General features: G+C 37.3%; 1 protein-coding gene across 1 annotated transcript in view; it reads right to left on the reverse strand.

Annotated features, from left to right (window-relative positions):
* smarcd1 (SWI/SNF related, matrix associated, actin dependent regulator of chromatin, subfamily d, member 1) overlaps positions 1-26,769 on the reverse strand; it is a 70,488-nt gene that overhangs the window by 27,583 nt on the left and 16,136 nt on the right. Inside the window, exons 4-9 of the mRNA XM_039746782.1 lie at positions 22,527-22,649; positions 12,141-12,263; positions 7,952-8,068; positions 7,716-7,817; positions 4,943-5,104; positions 4,490-4,587 (exon numbers count right to left, since the gene is read on the reverse strand). Coding sequence (XP_039602716.1) covers positions 4,490-4,587; positions 4,943-5,104; positions 7,716-7,817; positions 7,952-8,068; positions 12,141-12,263; positions 22,527-22,649 — 725 coding nt within the window. The remainder of the gene's footprint in view (positions 1-4,489; positions 4,588-4,942; positions 5,105-7,715; positions 7,818-7,951; positions 8,069-12,140; positions 12,264-22,526; positions 22,650-26,769) is intronic.

The raw sequence follows: 26,769 nt of genomic DNA on the forward strand, positions 1-26,769 counted from the left end.
CTGCATCCCCCAAACGGGAAAGATCACAATACAATGATAACCAAGTTAATTATATGGAGGCAGCAATGCCACAGTCACTTTATTTGGTCGGTTTTGTAATCCTCATTGGGACTGCTAGGATGACAGAACATTCATTATTAACAGACAAAAAAGTAACAATCACACACACACACCCCTCATCCTCCCCTTTTCACTGATGTATTACTTTTGAAGTGCATGAAAAGGCTGCAGTGATGCAAACCAGAATGAACAGTCATTTGAATGCCTCTTTCTGCCTTTTTTTAATGTTATACTCAGATTTTATCTAAACAAAATCCAGCTTCGAAAGCACCTTTCCCAAAAACAGGTGTATAAATAACATCAAAACCATTAAACGATTATGGTGGTAATAATTATGAATGACTGTTTAAATATTCACTTTCTTCTCAGTATGCAGCTGCGACTCACGGTGCTATCGCTGCTCTAATTTAGTTATTCTTCCTAGCCTACTGGATGAGACGTCAGTGATTTGGAGCCAATGGAATGAAACATGACAGGCACAAAAATCAAATCGTATAATTTGACCATAATACCAAACATTACCATGAAACATTGTGTACTGTGTAATGCCCAGGGAGGATCTGTGCAGGCAATTCACAATGATCAAGGTCAAAAACGGGTCGGCCTACAGAATTCTGCTTGTGAATGTGTTCTTTAAAAATGACCATAAATTATGACTAGCTTCACGAAAACTAAAGCAGAATTACTGTATTTACATTTTATTAATTTCTAATTGTATATGGTTCAAAATTTTGGAAGGGGCTATATTTTTCAATTTTTTATTTAATATACAGTGGATTCAGTAAGTTTTTAGACTTTCAGCTATTGTATTGTACATTTAATTTTACATGGAAGAATTTGCCACTTTTGCCCATCAACCTGCAATCAATAACCCACAATAACAAAAACATCAAATTTATTAAAAATCAAAAAGTGAAATCTCTCATTCATAGATGTATTCAGACCCTCAATTCAGTACCTTGCAGAAGCCCCTTTGGCAGCAATTCAAGTTTTGAGTTTTCTTGGGTAAGTCTCAAACAGGCTTTGCATACCTGGATTTGAGTCATTTATCCAAGCAGATCCCCTCCAGGACCATCAGATTAAATGACAATCGTCTGTAAAACGGCCACCTTCAGGCCTTTCCACACATGTTCAAAGAGTATTTAAGTCTGGCCTTTGGCTTGGCCACTTAAGAGACTTGTCACAGAGCCACTGCAGTGTTGTCTTGGCCGTATTTTTTCGGTCATTGTTATGCTGAAGGGTGAATGGTCGCCCCAGTCTGTGGTGGCTGCATTCATCCTTTCCTCAGTTCTGACCAGTCCCCCTCTTCCTGTACCCCATTTCATCTTTCAATGCACGGTTGGTATTAGGCGGGAGGTGAACAGTGCCTGGCCTTTACCTGAAATGCTGCTTGGAGTTCTGCCCAGAGCTCAATTCTTGTCTCATCAGACCTGAGAATCATTTTTCCTATGTTCTCAGAGTCCTCCAGATCATCATATGCATTCTACCCAAGAATGGCTTCGGTCTAGCTATTTCAACATAAACACCTAATTGATAAGAGTACTACCCAGATGTTTATCCTTCCATTCTCTCACATCACCAGAGGACTTCTGAAGTTCTGTTAGAATGACCACTGTCATCTCCCTGACCAAAGCTCTTTTTGCCCTGTTACTTAGTTTGGTGTGATGACCAACTCTAGAAAGAGCACTGGTGGTTTCAAACATGATCTATTTCACAATGCGTTCCTGAGAACACTCAAAGCTTTAGAAATGCTTCGATCCCCATACCCTACTATGTACCTCATCACAATTTAATTCAGTTCCTAGGACTTCTTGGTCTGGTGTTTGCCCTCACATTCAGTGCAAATTGTGGACCTTATAAACACAGGTAGATATGTGCATTTCTAAACAATGTCCAGTCAATTCAATTTGCCACAGGTGGACTCCAGTCAAGTTCTTTATTGAGCAAATAATGGTACTGGATAACTTTAACGGACATCCACAATGGCCTCCCAAAGCCTATCCATGAGGTTGTAGAACCACATAGATATCGACAAGCCAGGCAGTGAACATCAGCAGCCCAGAGCATTTCAAACTTCAGAATTCTTCTGGAGTTCATGAAGTATAGTTGTGTGCCCTTAACCAACACCCACAAATGCAGTCAGAACATTGAAACCAACAATGGTAAGATGATGAAACTCGCACATTATATGAATAGTTATGCTAAATGCTGAGATAGGTATTTGCGTAGGATATCTAGAAATTAGTTACATTTTTGGCAAGAAAACTGATTTATATTTAATCATATGATCCGTTTATCTAAGACTGCAGGAAATGATAGCATGTCTATTTTTAGACATACACCCGATGTGTCTAGTAAGTCATACATAGTATTTGTTTTACAAATAATGCATTATAATGTATGACAATAGTACTCAAATATGCATTGGATAGTGCCACAGGTTTGTATAACCAACTACTGATTCTTCAAGGTCTGGCCACTGTTCAGCCTCCAGATTACTACCTTTAGGAGTGAGCAACAAGCAGTCTATGGATGAGGTCATGGTTTCCTACAAAGGCAGGTGGCAACTGGAGAAAGTACATCAAAAACAAGTTTGTCAAATGGGGCTTCAAGTTATTTGCCAGGGCTTCTGAGGATGGCTTCATTCATGACATGGTGTTATGCCAGCATGGGAAAGACTACACTGGAGGCCCTGTGTGTCCCCCTGATGCCTGAACAAAAAAGCAATAGATGCCACAAGCCAGACAGTCTTCACTGTAGTCAGCACCATGTCCTCCTCCACCACAACAGCCATCTTTGAGGAGAACTTCTTCACCAGCCTAGAGATGATGCGGTACTTCAAGGACAAGAACTACAGGTACATGGGGACTGCCAGGGATAACTGAATAGGCAAGCCTCCACTCAAGTCCATCAAAGAGATGGAGATGAAGGCTGTCCCTTGTGGTAATTGTGACTATGTCACCAGTGATGATGCAATTCTAGACCTCAGGTGGAAGGACAACAAAATCGTAACTCTGCTGTCAACAGACATGGGGGGGTAGAGACCATGTCCTCAGTCTACTGGTTTTGTAGTGACACTAAGAGGAAGGAACAGGAAAGCTACTCTGCTGTCATCAAAAGCTACAATGCTAACATAGGGGACACTGACAAGAGCAACATGCTGGTTCATCACTATTGTACCCGCATGAAATCCAAGAGATGCTACATGTGGATGTTTGCATATGCAACTGATGTTAGCCTCACGAATACCAGGGTCAACTACATGTGGGAGTCTGGGACTGCAAGGCTGTTGCTTAGAGTCACTAAAGAATCTCTAGATCGAGGTGTTCAGGCGTGCCAGCGGCCAGAAGGCTGTCACCTCTCACCCTCAAAGAAGCTCAGCATTTCTGGACAGCCCAGCACCTCTGATGATGTCCCAAAGCCTGTCCAGGAACACTGCAGCCACAAGAAGCCAAGATTATTCTATGCAGGTTGACCTGGCCCTGTTCCATGTCCCTTTCTATACCAACTGCCAGACCTACAAGTACTGGAGCAGCAAGTGGAATATCTTGAGGTTAAATGTGGTCTGCAAGGTCCACCTGTGCCTCAATGCAGAACACAACTGCTTCAAGTACCAAGAAGCAGTTGCCTAAGTGACTGGACTTTGATACGTGTGGAAATTTGAAAGAAAAGAATAAAAAAAAACATTCCTAACCAAAAAAAAAAATCCTAAACAAATGTTCCTTTAAATGTATGTGTTTTTTCTTACATTTTTTTATATATACACTTTTTGGAATTTTTTTACCCTAGCTGGCGAGGAATCATATTTTAACTTTATTGACCTTGATAAGCAACATAAAAATGAAAATAGTCACAAGTCATCTTGTAACTACGCCATTTCAATGAAAATGTGCTATATAAATAAACATTGCTGTTTTTACAGAGGATATGCATGCTCATGTAGGGTCAATTTAGATTTAACAAATAGTATGAAAGTCTTGTAATAACTTCCAATAACACTCTAGGGTTGAAATTTTGAATTTCCAAGTATTTCAATTAGTGCCCCATTAAGGGTTAAGGATAATTAAAGCAAACAGTATGCAGCCAACCAAAAGTGGATTGCTGAGGCAAAGGGTCTGAAAACATAAATAAATGAGAAATTTTGGTTTTTGATATTTTTCATAAATTTGCAAACCTGTCAGAAAGCACTTTTCAATTTGTCTTTTGAGTTATTGACTGTAGGCTGGATGGGCTCAAATGGCAAATATTTTATGAACCCACAGTGCATGTAAATTTTCCAATGAGCTCCAAGACCATTTTTTTGAGAAAATTGCCATGAGGTTGAACTGAAATGAACACAGATGAAGGGAGTGGAAATGAGGAAAAAACATTTTAAAATAAGTTCACTTTCCAATAATCGGGATATTATTACTAACAAAGCTCAAATCACCTGATCACATGGTTTATGATGATGGGCTCTGGTGGCATCAACAGGGCATGGAGTCGTTGTGGAATTTCAGAAAACTTCATTCGCTGAGTCTCAAAAATCTGAAAAAGAATTATCAAGGCCAAGATGTTTAATAACATTATTTTCACATACTTCTTTTTATAAAACATCTTTCATACTGAGTGAGTGTTTATATGCGAGTTTGCAGCTTACTGGGTACATTCACACTAAACTGGATAAGTGGGCTAGAAAATGAATAAATGTATCACTTGCGCTGAACAACAGCAAAAGAGCACCTTACGGATACAGTATAATCAGATAAAGGAACATATTTTGTTAATACAGTAGTCAACCAACCTGTGTAACTTGAAGACCTTAACTGCAACTGTAAAATTTCAGTCCATTGATAAAAATATAAAAAAAGAAGTAAATGCCAAGCTTTTATGCTGCTCTTACTTGATGGAGGTATTTGTCACAGTTGATGAACTCCCGCTCGTGGGGATCCTGCAGCTTATGAGTCTTAACATATTGCCACAAAGCCTGAATGATGACAGGTCTCGTTTGCGTGTGGATGCCAAGCATTCGAGCAAGGCGTGGGTCCAACTTAAACTGGGGAGGCTGTGGGAATGTAGAGGTGCAACAGAAGATGAGAATGTGAACAGATGACATTCAAGAGTATACTCTACTGATATATTGCGGAAAAATCTCAAGACAAGTTATTCAACCCCAATACCTTACTCTTCTTCTTCAAAGCACATTACATTGGCACTATAAAGCAACATAGTACAGACACTTTTTTGCAAGTATATGCAGAAGAGTGATTATATTTTATATAGAATTGCACTCCTTATTGGTTAATATAAAAAGCATCAGAAACCAAGTGTTAAACCAGACAGCAGACAAAAAAAGCCTTATATTTAGGAGAGTGGGGGTGGATTTCATATTCTTGGTCAAGAGTCACTTGCAAGAAATTAGTAAGGCAATTTTTTGTTCTATAAATAACCTGACCTTTTCGATAGATTTCTCATATGCGCAATAACCTGTGGCAATGTAGAATCTGTGATTATAATACCTCCCTAAAAAAATTGTGCAATTAAGTATAATCCCAATGAACAACAAAAACAATCTACTGTATTTCCCTTACTGATTAGGGAACAAAAGAATTTAAATGCTTTGAATAGCCAGAACTAAAAGAGGGAAAGAGTCAAATTATATTTAAAAGAGCCTTATAAAACAAAAAGGTAGACACAAGGTTCACTTAAACTAGAACTGAAGCCAAAATTGTTAACTTTGGCTGTTTTATATGTAGAAGCTACAGTCTGTACAGCCCAGCTGTCAGATTGAACATAATACAAATCTAAATGAAAACAACATTCAATCATCAAAGAATGACCCTTTGTTTTATCTCACACTAATATTGGCACTGTGTTACTCCACATATGGTATTGCTTCTTTTGCATATGTTTGGCACATCATTTCCAAGAGCAGCCTTTTTATAATGTCTGTTAGTTTGCATCATTATTTATAAAAACACTCTTTCACAAGCAGGTGAGCACGGCAAGTCTCCAGCATCCTGCGAGTATCCTTCTGCTCTTGGTTCGGTTCTATTTCACTCTTGAATATGTGATCCCTGATTTATGGTTATATGTTAAAATTAATAAGCATTTACTGTGGCACATAAAAGCTGGTTTCCTTTCACATTAAACATAATGGACAATAATGACCATATTTCTCATTTTTCTTTCATTATTATAATGGCTTCAAAACTGGCATTTTCAGTGTCAGGAAACCATACTTGGCTTCCTCAAACCAATGCATGTCTTTTGAAAGCTGCTGGCTTGACACATATTTGCTAAAAGAAGGATGTAAAGAAAAGTTAAGTATTAAGGTTACATGTGGTATTTCTTGCTGAACTTTGAAAGGGGAAAAAGAATCCTTTATGTTATTTTCTGACCACAGACACCCCACCATTGCACTTGACTGGAACCCAGCTCTACAAACTTTTATACAGTATGCATAGCAATCCAATTTGATATCTTTCACAGGAAACTTTTATTTTATTTGTTTATTTTTTTTTAAACTATAACCTACATTATTTTAAATTATGCTTTGTATTTTTTTTTCCTTAGTACCCAAATTTCTTAACTTGCTGTAAGCGTTTGCCTATTAATACATCATAATATTTAAAAAAAAAATTATATGGAATGATTACAATAAAATTAATAAAACTTCAAAATAAAAAAAATTATCAGTTAATCCATTTGTAAAACATGTATAGATGTACCATGCTTTGACTTATACACTGTAAAATATAGATGGGCACAGACTTCATATCTTTTGTACGCAAGGACCAGAAAGGGACATAGTGGAGTGGAGGACTGGAAAAGGATGCAGGGGACTAAAATAATGAGTGCATTAAACATGTTTAAGTAATCATGAGCAATTTTGTATGGGTTCCATATTTCAATATGTCACTTTCCAAGCACAGAAAATGAAGGGATATGTTTTTCAAGTGAATGCTGTGCCACTGCATGAGTCATAAGTGCGTCATGCTTTGGAGATGCACCATAAGATAAAAAAGCAAATAATGATAATGAAGCATACAAAGGCAAGTGAAGTATAAGCATGTGTGAAGTAGCACTTAAGTCAATATTTAAAAGTAGATTAAAAGTTCTAATAGGAGCATTCAGACCCTATTTATTTTTTTACAATTTGACAGCCCTACTGCACACCTTATATATTGGTGGCACCATTGAGCAGTACTGCTGCCTTACAGTGCCTGGACCCCAGATCAGTTCTGAGGTATTGTGAATGTGCAGAGATTTCACATTCTTTTATTTTTATAAATTTACTTATGAAAGAGTAGTAATCCCTAAATTGACAAGGTCAGACAAAGTTTAAACATTTGAGTGTGGCCTGCCATAGACTGACTCATACTTTGCTTCCTCTGCTGCTGTGAAAGGCTCTGGGCTTTGGCACCACCTCTTAAAGAAAGTTCGGAAAACATTAAGGATACACGAATTGGCCACAGTGCCTTTTAGAGGAATCCCTATATCTTATATTATGCCGATTTCGGTAACTCGTTCACATTTTGCAATTCACAACTGCATGTGTGCACGAACACAGAGTACCACTTCAGTGTCTCTCTGGAGCTGTAAATCGTGTTCAACCTCATTCTCATATTTAAAAACTGCTCTTGAAAACTAAAGATAAATGTCTGTTGATTTACCTGGTAATCCAGCATTAGCAGTACTGTGCACCTTACACTAACATCACCTGGTCTTTTGACCTGGAACCCATCAGTCTCCTGTGTTGTGGCTGTTCTGTGCCACTGCAGGGGCGTGCAAGAATAAGAAAAACAAAAAAGACAAAGTCAAATTTCCATTGCAATAGGATTGTGTTTGGTGAAGCTCATTATCTGAAACACAGCACTTCATGTAAAACACTCAGCCCTCCTCTACTTGCCTCCACCAGGTGGTTGTCTGGCCCATAAAGATCCTTGTCCAGCTCAATCACAAGAGACTTGAAGAAAGAAGAAAACTTCCGTTTCTGCTTTGTTGCATCATACTTAGAAACAGCCGTCTGAAATGAAGATAAACTCGGTTAGCATTTCTAGAACCTTTAATTAGTTGTAGAAGAAATTAAGTAAGGAATCACTAAACCAGGATACAGAAAACCTTTACTAACACAAATATTTGAAATGTACACAAGTGCACAAAACTGAACAATATCACATTCATGGTCTGTTGGAATACTGTATGTTTATGGACAAGTTACTTTTCACTTTTTCAAAACCAAAAAAGCATTAAATGACATGAAAATGCCAGCATGACCATGTTCAGTTTTTTGATTGTGAGAGGGTAGTCCAGATTAGTGATGCTCTGATAGATCAGCAGCCAAACTAAATTGGCCTACTTTCAATCCAAATGGTTTGATCTGTAATCAGTAAATTATATGATCTGAAAAAAGTTTTTTTTTTTGGTATTTGGTTCTCCAAGTCTTACAACAATTTTATTGTAGTGCTCTTTAACTCAAGGTATTCCTGTGCTGAGGAAGAACTTGTTGTAAACAGGGAGCAGCCAGGCCGACTTAAAGAGGGAGAAGACTGGAATTTGGAATATTGCTATAAAGAAAGTGGAATAATAGAGTGAGAAAAAGCAATCCGACGAGCCAGCCGGTGCTTGAAAATGGGCGACAGATGTATATGCTGTCTAGCTGAACTTGGAGTGGAAGAACACACAGGCGTGTCTTTAGCAGAAAATACTTGCAAAAAAAAAAAAAAAAGTTACTTTACTAAATTCAGAACTTTTCACTTTGTCTTTTGTTAAAACAGATGCTTCTTTCAGGAGAACAGATGGTGAGTGAGCTTGTGTTTGGTATAGTAGTTAAAATTATTAGAGGAAGAAAAAAAAAAAAAGATAATAAAGACGGCGTTTCCATCATTGCTTTGTAAGTAACAGGATTGCCAGCTTAAAAGCCACATTTGTCTATGTATAAGTTTAAACGTGAACAGCAGGTTCATCTTGTATCCTCTTGATGAACGGCTTATGAACATTTTATTACAATTGTGGCTTGTATTTATGACAAGAATTTTCTTATACGACACATATTTTAGATACAATATTATGTGTGCATGCTTTATTAGTTAAAGCAAAGATGGATTTTTAGTTATTTTACTATTTAAGGATCCCTTTATAATAAGCCTACATAATTTTATTTATAAAAAATGAGTTAGTAAAAGCTCTGTAGTTAAAATGTAAAAATAGTAAAGTTAACATTTTAATGTATACAACATGTAGCTTCTACACTTCCTGTTATGCACAAATCTCCCAATTCTAGCAAAATGAAATTGGTGACGGACAATTGTCCTAAAAAATCTGACCAGGGCGCCCTTAGATCAAACAGGTTACATGCCTCAAATGGTCATTTGCAGGAGTTGTTTAGGAAAGCTGTCAACCCTCTGCTTCTCAACAATGCCCGTACTTGCTCTGCATGAGTTGCAAAACTGTGGAGTTCAACAGATGCCACAACCACTCAAGTCTCCAGATTTCACCTAACAGAATTAGCACCTTTTTCCTAACCTCAAGTCAGCAATAAAAGCTGCACAAGCAAGATAAAACACTAAGTGGCAAACAAGCTTTGTAAACAATACAAGTGTTTAAATAATGAAAATGACTATGTTGAAAAATAAAGTGTGTGGTTTAAGTGGTGTTTCTCTTAATAGGGTAAACTCAAAATATTTTGATCACCCCTCACATCAACACATCAACTTTAGAATTTGCAAGCCAACAACAACAGGTTTATTTTATACTCTGTATTTCTAAGATTCCTAAACAAATTACAATTGTTTCAATATCAGTAGCTAATTGCATGTCATTGAGTGAAATAAGTATCTGATCCTCTATTAGCCAGCAAGAATTCTGGTTCCCATAGATTGGCTGTGTGTCACATAAATCAATCAATTACAGATACTCCTGATCTCAACTCGTGATGTGTATTAAGCACACCTTTTTTTTTTCGTTTTTTTCCATTTCAACCTCTCCACCACCATGGGCAACACCAAACAGCTGTCAAAGGACAGGCAAATCAATTTATAACTTTTATGTAATGTGTTTTTTCTGGATTTTTGGTTGAAATTCTGTCTCTCTCCACTGAAATGAAACCACCATCTAAATTAGAGACCGTTCATTTCTTTCTAAGTGAGCAAACTTACAAATTCAGCAGGGGATCAAATAATTATTTCCCTCACTGTAAACTGTTGCCTCGTTTCTGACACACTCTAAAAAAAACTAATTAGGTAAATAATTTGCATTAACTAGAGAAAAGCAAAAAAATGTCAGTTTTGCTTAAAAAAAATAAATAAATAACCAGCACCACTAAACGAATACTAAACCTATATGTTGTTTACCCCATGTGCTTTGTAGTGATGACTGAGAAAATTTTGTCATGTGTTCATGCAGAATAGAGGTAAAAATGTTTATGATATAATACAAGCCAATGGTGTCCAATGTTGAATAACGGCATACAGGAGGAGGAAGTAGAACCTGTTACTTGTGTAGGATAATCCTCTTGTCAGTTATCCAGTAATTTGTTCACAACATGCAAAAAATATATATTTTTACTATTGTCAAATTGATACTTACATAATAATCAGAGCATCTTATAAGCAGGAAAAGTAATTCACATAGCGATGTTTTTATAAAGACTGAACTCTTAAAAAATGAATTAGGAGAAGAGGTAGCGCTGCCGCCTCGCAGTTAGGAGACCCGGGTTCGCTTCCCAGGTCCTCCCTGCGTGGAGTTTGCATGTTCTCCCCGTGTCTGCGTGGGTTTCCTCCCACAGTCCAAAGGCATGCAGGTTAGGTGGATTGGCGATTCTAAATTGGCCCTAGTGTGTGCTTGGTGTGTGTCCTGCCCAGGATTGGTTCCTGCCTTGTGTCCTGTGTTGGCTGGGATTGGCTCCGGCAGACCCCCGTGACCCTGTGTTCGGATTCAGTGGGTTGGAAACTGGATGGATGGGTAGACCTGCAATATAAAAACCTCTATGTGCATTGTGGTACATGTTTATGATATTTACTGACTTTTCCAGAAGTATCAATTTAGCAATAACAATATTTGTAAGAAAACGACTTTAGGTAACTGATAGGAGGATTACGTGACACAAGCAATGTGAGAGACAGATAGATAGATAGAGGCCTACTTGTTTCTTTTTATTAAGTTCAGGAGACACTCCAGCAGCATGCGCTGCCCAGAAAGACTGAAAGCTGCTTTTTCACCTAAACTGTTCACTACGCACTTGTGGACTTCACATTTACAAAGCATCTCAAAAACCTATTAAATGTAACCTGGGTGTCCATCTAGTAAAGTTTTTCCCAAACTCGGTCCTGGGGACCCCTTGTGGCTGCAGGTTTTTATCCCAACCAGCTTCTCTTTTGAATTGAAATCCTGGGCTAATTAAGTGAACTGATATTTCCCAAGTTGTTTGTTTAGGGAACAATATATAAATTAGAAAACTAAGTTTGCTAAAAAAAAAAAAATATTAAAATGTACCAAGCAGATATATAGGAATAATGTATTTTGTTTTTCTTTTTAACAGTATTTTTAACTTGATTTTCATCCTACTTTTCAAGGTGTTCTTATTGTTTAATTAATCCATTATTTACTAATTAGTGGGTCGGACTCTAAAGTAGTTGCAGCCTTTGATTATTCAGTGTTTGCCAGCGTGTCTGATCTCGTTTTAATTTGTCATTATTAAAGATACAACAAAGGGGGAAAAGCTGCGCAGAGAAACTGCAAAGTATAATGAAATCAACAAAAGAGAGTTAAGCATTTAAATCTATAGCAAACGCAGAAATATTTCTAAATGTCTTATAAATGTAAAAATCATACTGCTATGCTTTTCTGAATGTCGAAGGAAAAAAATACCAGCTAATTAAATGAGCTCAGTGTTATCAGGTGTTATCACTGATTAGGAATCTGGTTAGAACAAAAACCTGAAGCCACAGGTGGTCCCCAGGACCGAGTTTGGGAAACACTGATCCTAGTAAGTAAGCTTAAATCAGAGTAAAACCACCCACACCCTACAAAGCCCTATGGCCAGAGCACAATTCCTTCCAAGTGTTCTAGGCAGCATGCAATTGCCCTCTAGTACTCACATCCTCCAGGAGGCGCCCTTCAACTCGCAGCTCCCAAGAGGCTACAGTTCCCTCTCCATCCTCTGCATCAGGCTTGGCTGGGTTAAAAGTGTTTGAGATGAAAATTCTGAGCTTTCTCTTTTGCTGCAGAACAGAGAGGAGAAAAAAAGCAAAGTGAAATAATTGAGATTTGAACATTATGTGCCACCTTTAAAATGGAAAAGGTATTTGTCTAGATTCAAAAACACCAGCACGCATCACCAATTCTATTACATGCTCTTTTACACCTTAATTACCACCACTTCAAATCTCAGCTGTGCAAAATGGTCATTAGCCAGTAACAGACTTCCTACATCAAGTATTTCAATATCTCAGTATAGAATACTGGACACCAACCAGCAAAAATTAACACTAAAACATAAAACAAACTCTCAAAATAATTTCTAGCGGCAGATGCAATAAAAAATGTAAAATTAATTTGGCACTTTGAATGCTGATTTACACATGAATAAATTCAGGGCTAAAGGAAAATGGACTTGAACCAAGTGTTCTTTAAACTGTCTCTGTATCTTATGTATAAATACACATTTGTCTCTTAAAACTGTTTGGTCCTCTGCCTGAAACACCCTTGACATAGTTTTCACCAAAAAAGATCTAATACTTCATTCACTGGAAACATCAAGTGTATAAAAGGCCTTCTGGCATTTGAGAGATCAAACTGCAACAAGGCACAAAATTAAGGCTACAGTTCTTGCTGCAGCTCAATTCTGATTTTTTCATTCACATGTGATACAAATTTGTTGTTTTCAGAAAAGTATGAACAGAAAAACACACCATGACATCTGAGCTTTTGAAATTCATTTACACCACTTTATCATATGGTACTAATTCCGATACAGACATGCAACGTGAATGTGATATGCATTTGAAGGCTACAAGTGAAATTCTCTAGAAATTTCCACTGCCCAAATAGTTTGTGAAATAGCACGTGTTAATCAAGGGGTCAGGTTTGTACACCATTGCATAAATAATACAGAAGGCTTGTACACTATACAGTAAAGTAGCTATGGAAATTGCTATCAGTAAGGTTGCACATTTTTTCATATATTAATCAAATTATTACGACTGCTGTAATATGCTAATTGCAAAATCTACCAATTACTGCATTCAATTTAACATTCCTACTCTATGTGAGACTGAGGTTTCCCAGTTACATGCGGCCCTAAACAGCAAAGGGGTACTATAATCAAACACAGACATATTAATTCAGCACAAATGCACTGGCAAAACAGAGGAATTTGCATCATATTCATACAGGTAATTTACATCATATTATTACAGGTGACTGTGGTGAACACTTTTTTAGGAGTCCGACTCCTAACATCTTTTTAAAAAGTGAATTAATTTTCCGTTTGCAGCAGGCTCCAGAAAAACAGAGAAGTGTTTAACCCTAACCCTAATGTTGAACCTATGTGCACTTTTTTTTTTGTAAAGATAATTTAGCACCAAAATGAGAATTGTTTGTAATGCGGAATTTTGTTTTTGAATAGTATGTTGATAAAAAAGCCTTCTTTGCAATCTGATGCAGCTCCACATGCAAACATTTACATAATCATCTAAAACACGGGTGGGCAGATTCAGTCCTGGAGGGCCGCAGTGGTTGCAGGTTTTTGTTCCAACCCAGTTGTATAGTTAAAAACCAATCCTTGTCAATTACTTAATTTCATGGCTTCTTAGTGCTTTAACTCTGCCATTTCAAGTCATTCACATATCCTAAGATTTTTTTTTCCTTTCTAAGGATATCATCCAAATGGTTTGAAGTCTAAAACAGATGAGTTATTCTCAGTGCTTCACTTTTTTCTCTTCACTTTTCTTCCAAGTATTTAATTAAACCCAATAGTGCATGATAAATACACACTGGTGGAAATGGAAACAAGCTAAATGGAGAAATGCTGGTTTATTTTGTCATTTGTATCTTATTGTTAATAGGGAGCAATTAAAACCAAGACTACAGCTGTTTAAGACTAAAATAAGCAATAAGTGTTCAAAATCTTAATGAGCGAGACAACTAAAGTGAAGCAGAAGTGATACTTGAGCACTAAGTGCTTCTTATTAAGCAGTTGGGTTGAAACAAAAACCTGCTGCCACTGCGGCCCTCCAAGACTGAAACTTCCCACCCCTGATCTAAAATTTGACCATATCCATTATGAAGAGTTCATGAAAGATAAGCAAACACCACCAAGGCCAAGCAACAATTGATTCGCTACACAGATGACCATTAATTACCTGTTTACATTATAATACATGCTTGGTGTTTAGCAAAGTATCAAAGCCTAATTCAGATAACAGAAGTCACCATGTTTCATTTACCATAGTACAGGGCCCCTGTGTGCAACAAAGGTTTAAAAAAATAAAAAATAAAAAAATGATTAACATCCGGAGTAAGAATATGTCATCCCCTCCTTTAATTACTTATCCCAAGGTGTGTTGTCTTTACTTTATTCCAAAAGTCATAAAAAAAAAAATCAAAATGGATCAGAACCAAGTGTTACTTTAATCACAACTGATGTGTGATTGAGAACTCCTACGGAACAGGGTGGTAAGGTAGATCCCAAACTTTAAAACAGTACAGGATTAGTATTTCAAGATTTTCAGTCCTTTAAAAGTCAGTTTTCCACTCGATCCCCTTCCACAGGCCATTGTAGCTGTGAAAAAAAACTTCAATTTTGTAGAGTCCACAATACAAAAAAATACACAGGTCAATGTGACTGGAACTTCAGAAGAGAATATGCTGGACTTGACAGGGTATAAACCCCCAACCCCATCTTACTCCTTCAATGACAATTCAAGACATAAATCACTTGCAACAAGTGCAGAATGCAGCTGCTAGAATCCTAACTAGGAAAAGAAAATCCGAACACATTTCTCCAGTTTTGATGTCACTACACTGGTTGCCTGTGTCATTCAGGATTGACTTTAAAATACTGCTTATGGTTTATAAAGCCTTAAATAATCTCGCCCCATCTTATATATCGGAATGCCTGACACGTTATATTCCAAATCGTAACTTTAGATCTTCAAATGAGTGTCTCCTTATAATTCTAAAAGCTAAACTTAAAAGAAGTGTTGAGGCGGCCTTCTGCTGTTATGCACCTAAAATCTGGAATAGCCTGCCAATAGGAATTCACCAGGCTGATACAGTAGAGCAGTTTAAAACACTGCTGAAAACACATTACTTTAACATGGCCTTTTTATAACTTCACTTTAACTTAATCCCGATACTCTGTATGTTCAATTCTTCATAATAACTATTCACAGTGGCTCTAAAATCCGTACTGACCCCAACTCTCTCTTCTGTTTCTTTTTCCAGTTTCTTTGTGGTGGCAGCCTGCGCCACCACCACCTACTCAAAGCATCATGATACACCAACATTGATGGACTGAAAGCCAGAAGTCTACGTGACCATCATCAGGTCCTTCCATGAAAACCCTAAATACAAAGAGGACTGTTTGACTTATGTTAGGCAGATTGCCCAGAGGGGACTGGGCGGTCTCGTGGTCTGAAATCCCTACAGATTTTATTTTTTTTCTCCAGCTTTTGTAGTTTTTTTTGTTTTTTCTGTCCACCCTGGCCATCGGACCTTACTTATTCTATGTTAATTAATGTTGACTTATGTTTATTTTTTATTGTGTCTTCTATTTTTCTATTCATTTTGTAAAGCACTTTGAGCTACATTTTTTTGTATAAATATGTGCTATATAAATAAATGTTGATTGATTGATTGAATGTGATCAGGACTTCACCAGCAATAAACCCCTTGTTCCCTAACATTGTTTTAATATGGCTGGAGCTTCATGGGTAGTAAGAGGGTACAGGAATGTACTGTGGAGAACCTGCGTTTTGGATTTATCAGTTACTTGCTTTGGAACTGCTTTTTTTAACTAAGGTCCGAAAGCTGGACCGAAGTCAAAACTGTAGCACCAATCTAACACAACTATGAAATGTGACCAAGTTTAATGGTTCATTATACTAATGCAGAATTTACACTGAAAAGCAGATGCTTTCCTGATAAGAAGTCACGAAACTGCTCAAGGGGAGAGTTACACTAGTTGCCTGAAGCATGCAGGAGAAGCATCAGGTCTTCACGAGTACAGGCAAGGTGGCAAATGTCATGAACAGCTGCTATCGATGATTGGAGCAGACTCCAGAGTTTTGGGTATAGGTCGTGCTTAGCAATTGGTTGAGCATCCTATGACATTTATGTTAAAAACAAACACTGCGCATGTAATTGTCACTGTATAGTTTCAACAGTAATATCTTATATAGGTAACAGATCATTGTCTGATCATGTGCAAATACTATGTAAGCATTTGGTAAACTTGAAAAATATTTAGATATGAATTTATTTTTTTTTGGGATTTGATGGTGCTGTATGAGCACTGTGGCCCATTCTAAAATGACAATCGTAGTATCATATAACAATGAATTTCCATCTGAAAACTTTGAGCTTACTATGTAGTAATATTTTTGCATCTGACTCTCTTACATACCTACACAAAAGTACTATCAAGTGTGTGTTTACATTAACTTCTTATTATATTTATACTGTCATTTAAAGCTTTATTCTGTGCTTTGATTTTACTTAGACACATAACTTTTGTTTTCTTATTAAAACGGCGCCCCAATTTAACATTCTCATGTTTAACATTTCCCCATATTTATACATTTATTTTGCAAGGAAAAAAGTTTGTGTTATACTTAAAATTTTACTTTTATTTGAATATCAGTAATTTAAAATATGTATTGTGTTGCAAAAATAACGATAAAAAAGTTATACACATTTAATATAAATACCTACATATGTATATACAGTACATGCATACATACAGCGCATCTAGAAAGTATTCACAGGGCATCACTCTTTTCCACATTTTATGTTACAGCCTTATTCCAAACTGGATTAAATTAATTTTTTCCTCAGAATTCTGCACACAACACCCCATAATGACAATGTGAAAAAAGTTTACTTGAGGTTTTTGCAAATTTATTAAAAAAAAAAAACTGAGAAAGCACATGTACATAAGTATTCACAGCCTTTGCCATGAAGCTCAAAATTGAGCTCAGGTGCATCCTGTTTCCCCAGATCATCCTTGAGATGTTTCTGCAGCTTAATTGAAGTACAGCTGTGGTAAATTCAGTTGATTGGACATGATTTGGAAAGGCACACACCTGTCTATAGAAGGTCCCACAGTTGTCAGTTCTTGTCAGAGCACAAACCAAGCATGAAGTCAAAGGAATTGTCTGTAGAGCTCAGATACAGAATTGTCTCGAGGCACAAATCTGGGGAAGGTTACAGAAAAATTTCTGCTGCTTTGAAGGTCCCGATGAGCACAGTGGCCTCCATCATCCGTATGTGGAAGAAGTTCGAAACCACCAGGACTCTTCCTAGAGCTGGCTGGCCATCTAAACTGAGCGATCGAGAGAGAAAGGCCTTAGTCAGGGAGGTGACCAAGAACCCGATGGTCACTCTGTCAGAGCTCCAGAGGTCCTCTGTGGAGAGAGGAGAACCTTCCAGAACGACAACCATCTCTGCAGCAATCCACCAATCAGGCCTGTATGGTAGAGTGGCCAGACGGAAGGCACTCCTTAGTAAAAGGTACATGGCAGCCCGCCTGGAGTTTGCCAAAATGCACCTGAAGGACTCTCAGACCACGAGAAACAAAATTCTCTGGTCTGATGAGACAAAGATTGAACTCTTTGGTGTGAATGCCAAGCGTCACGTTTGGAGAAAACCAGGCACCGCTCATCACCAGGCCAATGCCATCCCTACAGAAAAGCATGGTGGTGGTAGCATCATGCTGTGGGGATGTTTTTCAGCGGCAGGAACTGGGAGACTAGTCAGGATAAAGGGAAAGATGACTGCAGCAATGTACAGAGACATCCTGGATGAAAACCTGCTCCAGTGTGCTCTTGACCTCAGACTGGGGCGACAGTTCATCTTTCAGTAGGACAACGACCCTAAGCACACAGCCAAGATATCAAAGGAGTGTCTTCAGGACAACTCTGTGAATGTCCTTGAGTGGCCCAGCCAGAGCCCAGACTTGAATCTGATTGAATATCTCTGGAGAGATCTTAAAATGGCTGTGCACCAACGCTTCCCATCCAACCTGATAGAGCCTGAGAGGTGCTGCAAAGAGGTATGGGCGAAACTGGCCAAGGATAGGTGTGCCAAGCTTGTAGCATCATATTCAAAAAGACTTGATGCTGTAATTGCTGCCAAAGGTGCATCGACAAAGTATTGAGCAAAGGCAATGAATACTTATGTAAATGTGATTTCTCAGTTTTTTATTTTTAAAAAATTTGCAAAAACCTCAAGTAAACTTTTCTCAAGTTGTCATTATGGGGTGTTGTGTGCAGAATTCTGAGGAAAAAAATGAATTTAATCCATTTTGGAATAAGGCTATAACATAACAAAATGTGGAAAAAGTGATGTGCTGTGAATACTTTCCGGATGACCTATATCTATCTCTAGCTCTATCTCTATACACACTGTATATCTCTCTCTCTATATCTCTATATATATCTATATCTCTATATATATCTATCTATATATCTATCTATATGCTATAAATATATATCTGTATATGCTATAAATATATATATCTATCTATATGCTGTATATGCTATAAATATATATATATATACTGTATTTATTTTTTTTAATTATTCCACTACTCCAGCATTTATCAATTTCACAATAACAGTTTTGTAAATGGTTCCCTGCAAAATTAAGGGAGAAAACAGTCTACGCAGTTGGCAACAAAAATGCATTTTATTGTAGTGTTAATAATCAAAATTAAATGAAATTATAACGGTAATAATAATCGATTATAAATTTTGTGGTAACTGTGCATCCCTTCTCTATCATTTAGACATGCATATTTTAAGTTAATGAACTGCATCATGCACTGATACACAACCTGCAAGAAAAAAAAAATAAATAAATAAATAAATAAAAACATGCCAGCATTTAACTAACCTTTGATCAACATCTAACAGAAAAGCTACTTTGTAGGACATATACACACTAGGGCAGTGAGTGGTCCTTATTAAAATGGCTATTTCATCATGTACTTTAGTATTTGGTACACTATATGCTGATAAAGTTCCAGCATGTAGTAATCCAATTCACCGCTAGGCCACAAACCAGAGCGACAGTTTAAGTCAGCTGAGAGTACAGAAGGCAAAAGGCACAACATTTTGCGGGTAAAGTGCTGTTTCCTTGCAACCTGCACACTGCTGGTATTACTGTGTCAGCGAACTCTGTCCCTTTAAGCTTATCCACTGACTCACTCTTCAAGATCACTTAAACTAAGCAATGCACTAGTGAGTGTTGTACTTTTTCCCCTGAATGTTTCTACCCTCTTTGTCAAATTCCCTCAAGACTTGACAAAGAATGTGCTTTATCTATCTGCTGGATGGACCGTTGCCACTCAGGCATCTAGCCCTGCTCAGCCTCTGATGCTTAAACAGCAGCTGTGCTTGTGCATCATAAGTAACATTTAAAAAAAAAAAAAATTGGGTAGAGTATTTCTTTAAGGTAGGCATATCCTAAGTAACAGCATTCTTGATTACACAGGACCAGACTAAGATGCCAGTGCTTGGCTAAGACTGGAGCACCACCTGGGAACAACACCCACCACAGTAGGTTACACACTGACCAAGAACCATATTTAATCTACTATACAGTTTATATAATAGCTTGTGACTTAAAGAGATGAATTACAAAGAAAATGATAAAATACCGGGCTATTTAAAATGAAAGAGCAGATTACAAAAATTTACTTCAAAAACAAACTGAACAAGACAGAAACACATTTCGGACATAACCAGATAGTTCAAAGTTTAAAAGCCCAACTAAAAGAACCAGTGAATGCCACCAAGCACTGTTTCTCATTTATAGTAAAATGGCGACAATACCACAAGAGAAACCATTTTGCGTGCAACAATTTGTAAAGTGAGAGTCCAGTGTTCAAGTGCAAGTTGAATTCCGCTAATGCTTCAACAAACAGCTGCCTTGTCATAAGCAAATTTACGAGTGGCCTAAAAAATAAGTAGAAGGTGGCATATACAAGCGTAAAAGCACTGGTCGTCCACACATGTCAGATGAAAATTCAGTAACTAGGGATCAGTTGACTCGTGTGTGGCAAGAAATGGTCTACCGTTTTGACGTTTGTCACGCTACACATGGGGCTCATGTTGATTGTATCCAACCTCAAGGACCACAGGACCAAACTTTGAACTTTCCTCTATCCAGGGATGTGCAGAATGTGTTTCTGACTTATACAGTTTGTTTGAAATACATTTTTGAAACCTGCACTTTCATTTTGAATAGGCCGGTATAATTATGCATTAAAAACAAAAATTCAGAATTTCTTCTAAATGTAAATGCTAGCAGAACTTTCAGTAGAAAGAAGAAAAAGACAACTAAAGAAAAAACTGAGAAAAAAAAAGGTGAAGTTCACTGGGATACTCCAGTACTGTACTTGAGAACCACTATAACCACCCCAAATTATTCTTATACAATGGGTTTTTCTTGCCTTTTGTGAGATTATTGAAAGATACACATAGAACATGTCATGCAATGTAGTACACTAGTTTCTCTCAAACCAGTTTATCCCAGTAAATGACCTTGGGGCTGCCAGAATATATCCTGGCAATGTATGGCACAGAGAAGATGTTTGAAGAAAACTGGAGTAAGTTTCTTTTGTGGGGGCTGGGGTTACGGTATGGCTGGGTGAGATTCATACAAACACATGGAAACTGTGCACACTCTACAAGGTCAACAACCATGCACAGGATCTATGGAGACAGTAACATTAAACACTGTACCAAAGTGTCACCCACATGATTGTCGCTACATTTTGATTGAAATGTAGACTAATTGTCCCCTGATATGTTAAAAGATGTGTCACATTATCTCCAACTGGAAAGCGTGCAATGCTTACATAATCAGTTTTAGTAGCATGGCTAAAATACCAAGGTTAACATGTACCAGAGTAAAATAGTAGACAAGTTTTAAACCTTTGCATATATATTATGATCAGCTTGAGTAGCCCTTTCTTATTTGTAATGGTGATGGACAGGTTCACAGACGACATTAGACAGGAGTCCCCGTGGACTATGATGTTTGCTGATAACATTGTGATCTGTAGCGATAGTAGGGTGCAGGTTGAAGAGACCCTGCAGAGGTGGAGAGGAATGAAGGTCAGTAGGACCACCACGACAGAACACGTGTGTAAATGAGAGGGAGGTCAGTGGAATGGTGAGGATGCAAGGAGTAGAGTTGGTGAAGATGGAGGTGTTTAAATACTAGGGATCAACAGTACAGAGTAATGGGGATTGGGGAAGAGAGGTGAAAAAGAGAGTGCAGGCAGGGTGGGATGGGTGGAGAAGAGTGTCAGGATTGATTTGTGACAGACGTGTATCAGTAAGAGTGAAAGGGAAGATCTACAGGACGGTAGTGAGACCAGCTGTGTTATATGGGTTGGAGACGGCAGCACTGACCAGAAAGCAGGAGACAGAGCTGGAGGTATTGGCGTAACGAGGATGGACAGGATTAGAAATCGGGACATTATAGGCAGCTCAGGTGGGATGGTTGGGAGACAAAGTGAGAGAGGTGAGATTGCATTGGTTTAGACATGTGCAGAGGAGAGATGCTGGGTATATTGGGAGAAGGATGCTAAGGATAGATCTGCCAGGGAAGAGGAGAAGAGGAAGGCCTAAGAGGAGGTTTATGCATGTGGCGAGAGAGGACATGCAGGCGATGGGTGTGACAGAGCAAGATGAGGACAGAAGGATATGGAAGAAGATGATCCACTGTGGCAACCCGAGAGCTTCCGAAAGAAGAGGAAGACTATGATCAGATTGAGTCTTTTTTTACTCTCTTAATGGTTAAAACATATTTCATTGTTGATTCACAAAAGTTTTTTTCCACCATCCGGCTGATGCTACACGGATAGGCTAAGGCACTCCAGATCCTGAAAGGTATTAACCAAGTTTGAAAATATTCTTTGATTCACAGAAGTTTGCATGAGAATAATTTCTGCATACAGGACAGAAAAACCTCTCTAATGGTCGGCTTTATTGTTGATACCAGAAGATTACCAACAATGGTAAAACCTTCCATTACTACAATATTAGTGGTGTGTGTTTGTCCCAGAGGAGTATATTTAAAAATGCTAAGTCCATTTATTTCTGTTTATTTTTGTATTTTTAAAAATTCCTTCATAGCTGGATGACATTTTTTTGTCCATTCACTTAGCAGGTCTGAAAAAACACCACCACTCATAACCAAATGGTCAGAAAGCAACATACATACAGATGGAAGTTATGGTGGCACTATACCTTAATAGGCCGTTTGAGGGCCTCTTGAATGTCAAGTCTCTTGCGCATGATTGTTTGGTCCAGTTTTCTTTCAAAAGCTAAAAGGTCCATGTAAGCCTGGGATTCAGGGACCAGTTCTCTGATCTGTAAATGGAAGACAACAGTAAGCAGATTAAAAATTTGAGATATATCAAGCTTAAAGGTTCCTTTTTACTCCTAAGTGAGATGTGAAGATATGATAAAGTTAATTTTGGTTTAAATATTTATTTTCTGTCAGAACTTGAACATGACAAATGTACTGTAGTACATTAACCAACTGTATGTCAAATAAATAAAACGGGTATATATAATGAACTAACATCTTAATTCTGACCAGTCAAAAGCTTCAAGTGTTACAGGGGAACACAATCAAAATACAGTACACAACTAAATTCTTTGGTCAATTACAAACAAATAAAATACAAAATAAAAAAGTCTCAATTCTGATTAGTCAGTTAAAAGTTCAAATTTTACAGAACACACTAAATTTGTTGGTCAACACCAAATAAATAAAATCTTAATCCTAAAATCTAAAACCAATTAAAGCTTTCAAATTCTACAAGAGAATACAAAGTAAATTCTTTGGTCAGTTCCAAATAAATAAAGTAGGTATTAATATAAATCCTCAAAAACAACCTCTATACTGTATTCTTTCCTTTGTATAGTTTCAAACTGTTTTAAATGGTTGGGAAACAAACTTACAAATAAACACACAAAAAACGTTCTGTGTGAATCCTCAGTACAAATTCAAGCCTCTCTCAAATGTAAACGAAGGAGAATATAAATGAAATTGACATTCTCTCAATAGTGGTCAGCTTATGCTCTGAGGTAGACATCTGCACTGCAGAACTCATGGGACCCAATGCAATTGCTTGAGACATGGGACTGAGTTTCAATTTTGAGGGCAGGAGTGGGCAGTTCACGGCCATGTGCAGGCGTAAACAGGCAGGTACTACAGTATGGGAAATTAAAATCGAATGATTTTTCATTCATTTTATCACATACATACATATGTATATGTATACTTTATATGTATATATATGTACACATACACACATACATATATATAGATATACAGTCAGTCATTTTCCAACCCGTTATGTCCTAACAAAGAGTCACGGGGGGTCTGCTGGAGTCAATCCCAGCCAGCACAGGGCGCAAGGCAGGAACAAATCCCCGGGCAGGGTGCCAGCCCACCGCAGATACATATACATACATATACAGTCATATGAAAAAGTTTGGGAACCCCCTCTTAATTCTCTGGATTTTTGTTTATCATTGGCTTAGCTTTCAAAGTAGCAACTTCCTTTTAATATATGACATGCCTTAGGGAAACAGTAGTACTTCAGCACTGACATTAAGTTTATTGGATTAACAGAAAATATGCAATATGCATCATAACAAAATTAGACAGACAGGTGCATAAATTTGGGCACCCCAACAAAGATATTACATCAATACTTAGTTGAGCCTCCATTTGCAAATATAACAGCCTCTAGATGCCTCCTATAGCCTTTGATGAGTGTCTGGATTCTGGATAGATGGTATTTTTGACCATTCTTCCATACAAAATCTCTCCAGTTCAGTTAAATTTGATGGCTACAAGGAATGGATAGCCTGCGTCAAATTCCCCCATTAATTTTTTGAAGTCAGAGGACTGTGATGGCCATTCCAGAACATTGTACTTCTCCTTCGGCATGAATGCCTTTGTAGATTTCGAACTGTGTTTTGGCTCATTGTCTTGTTGGAATATCCAACCCCTGCGTAACTTCAACTTTGTGATTGATGTTTGAACATTATCCTGAAGAATTTGTTGATATTGGGTTGAATTCATCTGACCCTCGACTTTAACAAGGGCCCCAGTCCCTGAACTAGCCACACAGCCCCACAGCATGATGGAACCTTCACCAACTTAGATAGTAGGTAGCAGGTGTTTTTCATGGAATGTGGCATTCTTCTTCCGCCATGCAAAGCACTTAATGTTATGAACAAATAACTCAATTATTGTCTTATCAGTCCAAAGCATTTTGTTCCAAAATGAATCTGGCTTGTCTAAATGAGCATCTGCATTCAACAAGCGACTCTGTTTATGGCGTGAGTGCAGAAAGGGCTTCTCTCTTATCACCCTGCCATACAGATGTTCTTTGTGCAAACTGCACTGAATTGTAGAACGATGTACAGATACAACATATGCAGCAAGATGTTCTTATGGGTCTTTGGAGATGATCTGTAGGTTGTCTGTAACCATTCTCACAATCCTGTGCATATGCTGCACCTGTATTTTTCTTGGCCTGCCAGACCTGGTTTAACAGCAACTGTGCCTGTGGCCTTCCATTTCCTGATTCCATTCCTTACAGTTAAAACTGACAGTTTAAACCTCTGAGGTAGCTTTCTGTAGCCTTCCCCTAAACCATGAGACTGAACAATCTTTGTTTTCAGATCTTTTGAGAGTTGCTTTGAGGATCCCATGCTGTCACTCTTCAGAAGAGAGTCAAAAGGAAGCACAACTTGCAACTGACCACCTTAAATACCTTTTCTCATGATTGGACACACCTGCCTATGAAGTTCAAGGCTTAACCAGCTAATCCAACCATTTTGGTGTTGCAAGTAATCAGTATTGAGCACTTACATGCATTCAAATCAGAAAAATTACAGGGGGACCCACATTTGATTTAATTTCATACAACTAAATACTGCTTCACTAAAAATCTTTGATTGGAAAACACCTCAGTACTCAGATGTTCCTAGGAAATGAGACATACCACTGTTATTTTTTTTTTTTGTTGAAAGTAGAGTAAATAATTATGCAGGCTGAGAGGGGTTCCTAAACATTTTCATATGACTGTACATACATATATACACACACACATATATATATATATGTATATATATGTATATATGTATATATATATATATGTATATATATATATATATATGTATATATATATATATATATATATATATATATATATATATATATATATATATATATATATATATATATATATATATATGTATATATATATATATATATATATATATATATATATATATATATATATATATATATATATATATATATATATATATATATATATATATATATATATATATATATATATATATATATATATATATATATATATATATATATATATATATATATATATATATATATATATATATGTGCACTAGTGAAGTGTCAAACAAAACTGTCATTTTTGCCAAATCTATCAAAAGTAACAGCTAACGCTAAAACTGATGCACAGGATAAACATACAGATTTTGTTAGTAAGGATAAAAGGGCTTTACGACACAGTGTCTGGAGAGGGTTTAAAGAGATACTGCCTCATCCGACAACTGTATCACAGCATGTGGTAAAAAAAGGCAAAAACTGAGAAAGGATATTGTATATGACATGCTAGAGACTGTTAATAATGGAGTGTGCTGTCACAATTGATATTTGGATCAAAAACTTTGAGAAAAGCTCTTTCATATCTGCTACCATCTATTATATTAATGAGAGCTTCAGTTTTCTGTCAAGGGTGCTTTTTGCAACCCTGTTTGAAGCTCGCACATTTGCGATTTACTGCTTGAAGAGTTTTCAGAATTGACTAGCGAGATGCCTACAAGATCGCTGCTTTGTGTGGTTACACCACATTAAACTGTAGTGTGCAGAGTCTTGACACAATTCTCTCACGTGCTTTTACAGCAGCAGTGATTGAGAAAGCACCCAAACTTTCACAGCCTCTGTATAATGTGAATTAAAAAAGGTTAGTCAGGTGTAATAAACATACTGGACAACAAGGCAAGCTTACAAGGTCACTCAAACAGGTCTGCTGAGACAAGCTCTAGTTCTGAATTCAGTGTTGCAGCAATATGACAAGTGGTAACATCAACAAAAAGATATAACTGTCGTCGCTTTTCTGAAACCGTTCAAAGATGCAATGACTGATTTCAGATATTAATAAAAAATTCAAACTGTTCACATTAACTCCACATATTCTTCTTCTTATCCACATGCTCTACAAAGTAGCAAAATTTCTCACTCCAAAGCTTCTGTTTTCTTTAAGAGGATCACAAAGGTGCGGGAACAAGAAGAGATTTGTAATAATCAACATTTAATACAATTGCACTAAATCAAAGAGTGCAGCGACGTTCACTGGTCAGCTGTTAGTAATACCCTCTTTCTACACAGAGTTTCCGAGCAGACGAGGAGATGCCA

Source organism: Polypterus senegalus, chromosome 3 (genome assembly GCF_016835505.1).
Source record: "Polypterus senegalus isolate Bchr_013 chromosome 3, ASM1683550v1, whole genome shotgun sequence".
In the NCBI taxonomy this organism is placed as follows: Eukaryota; Metazoa; Chordata; class Cladistia; order Polypteriformes; family Polypteridae; genus Polypterus; species Polypterus senegalus.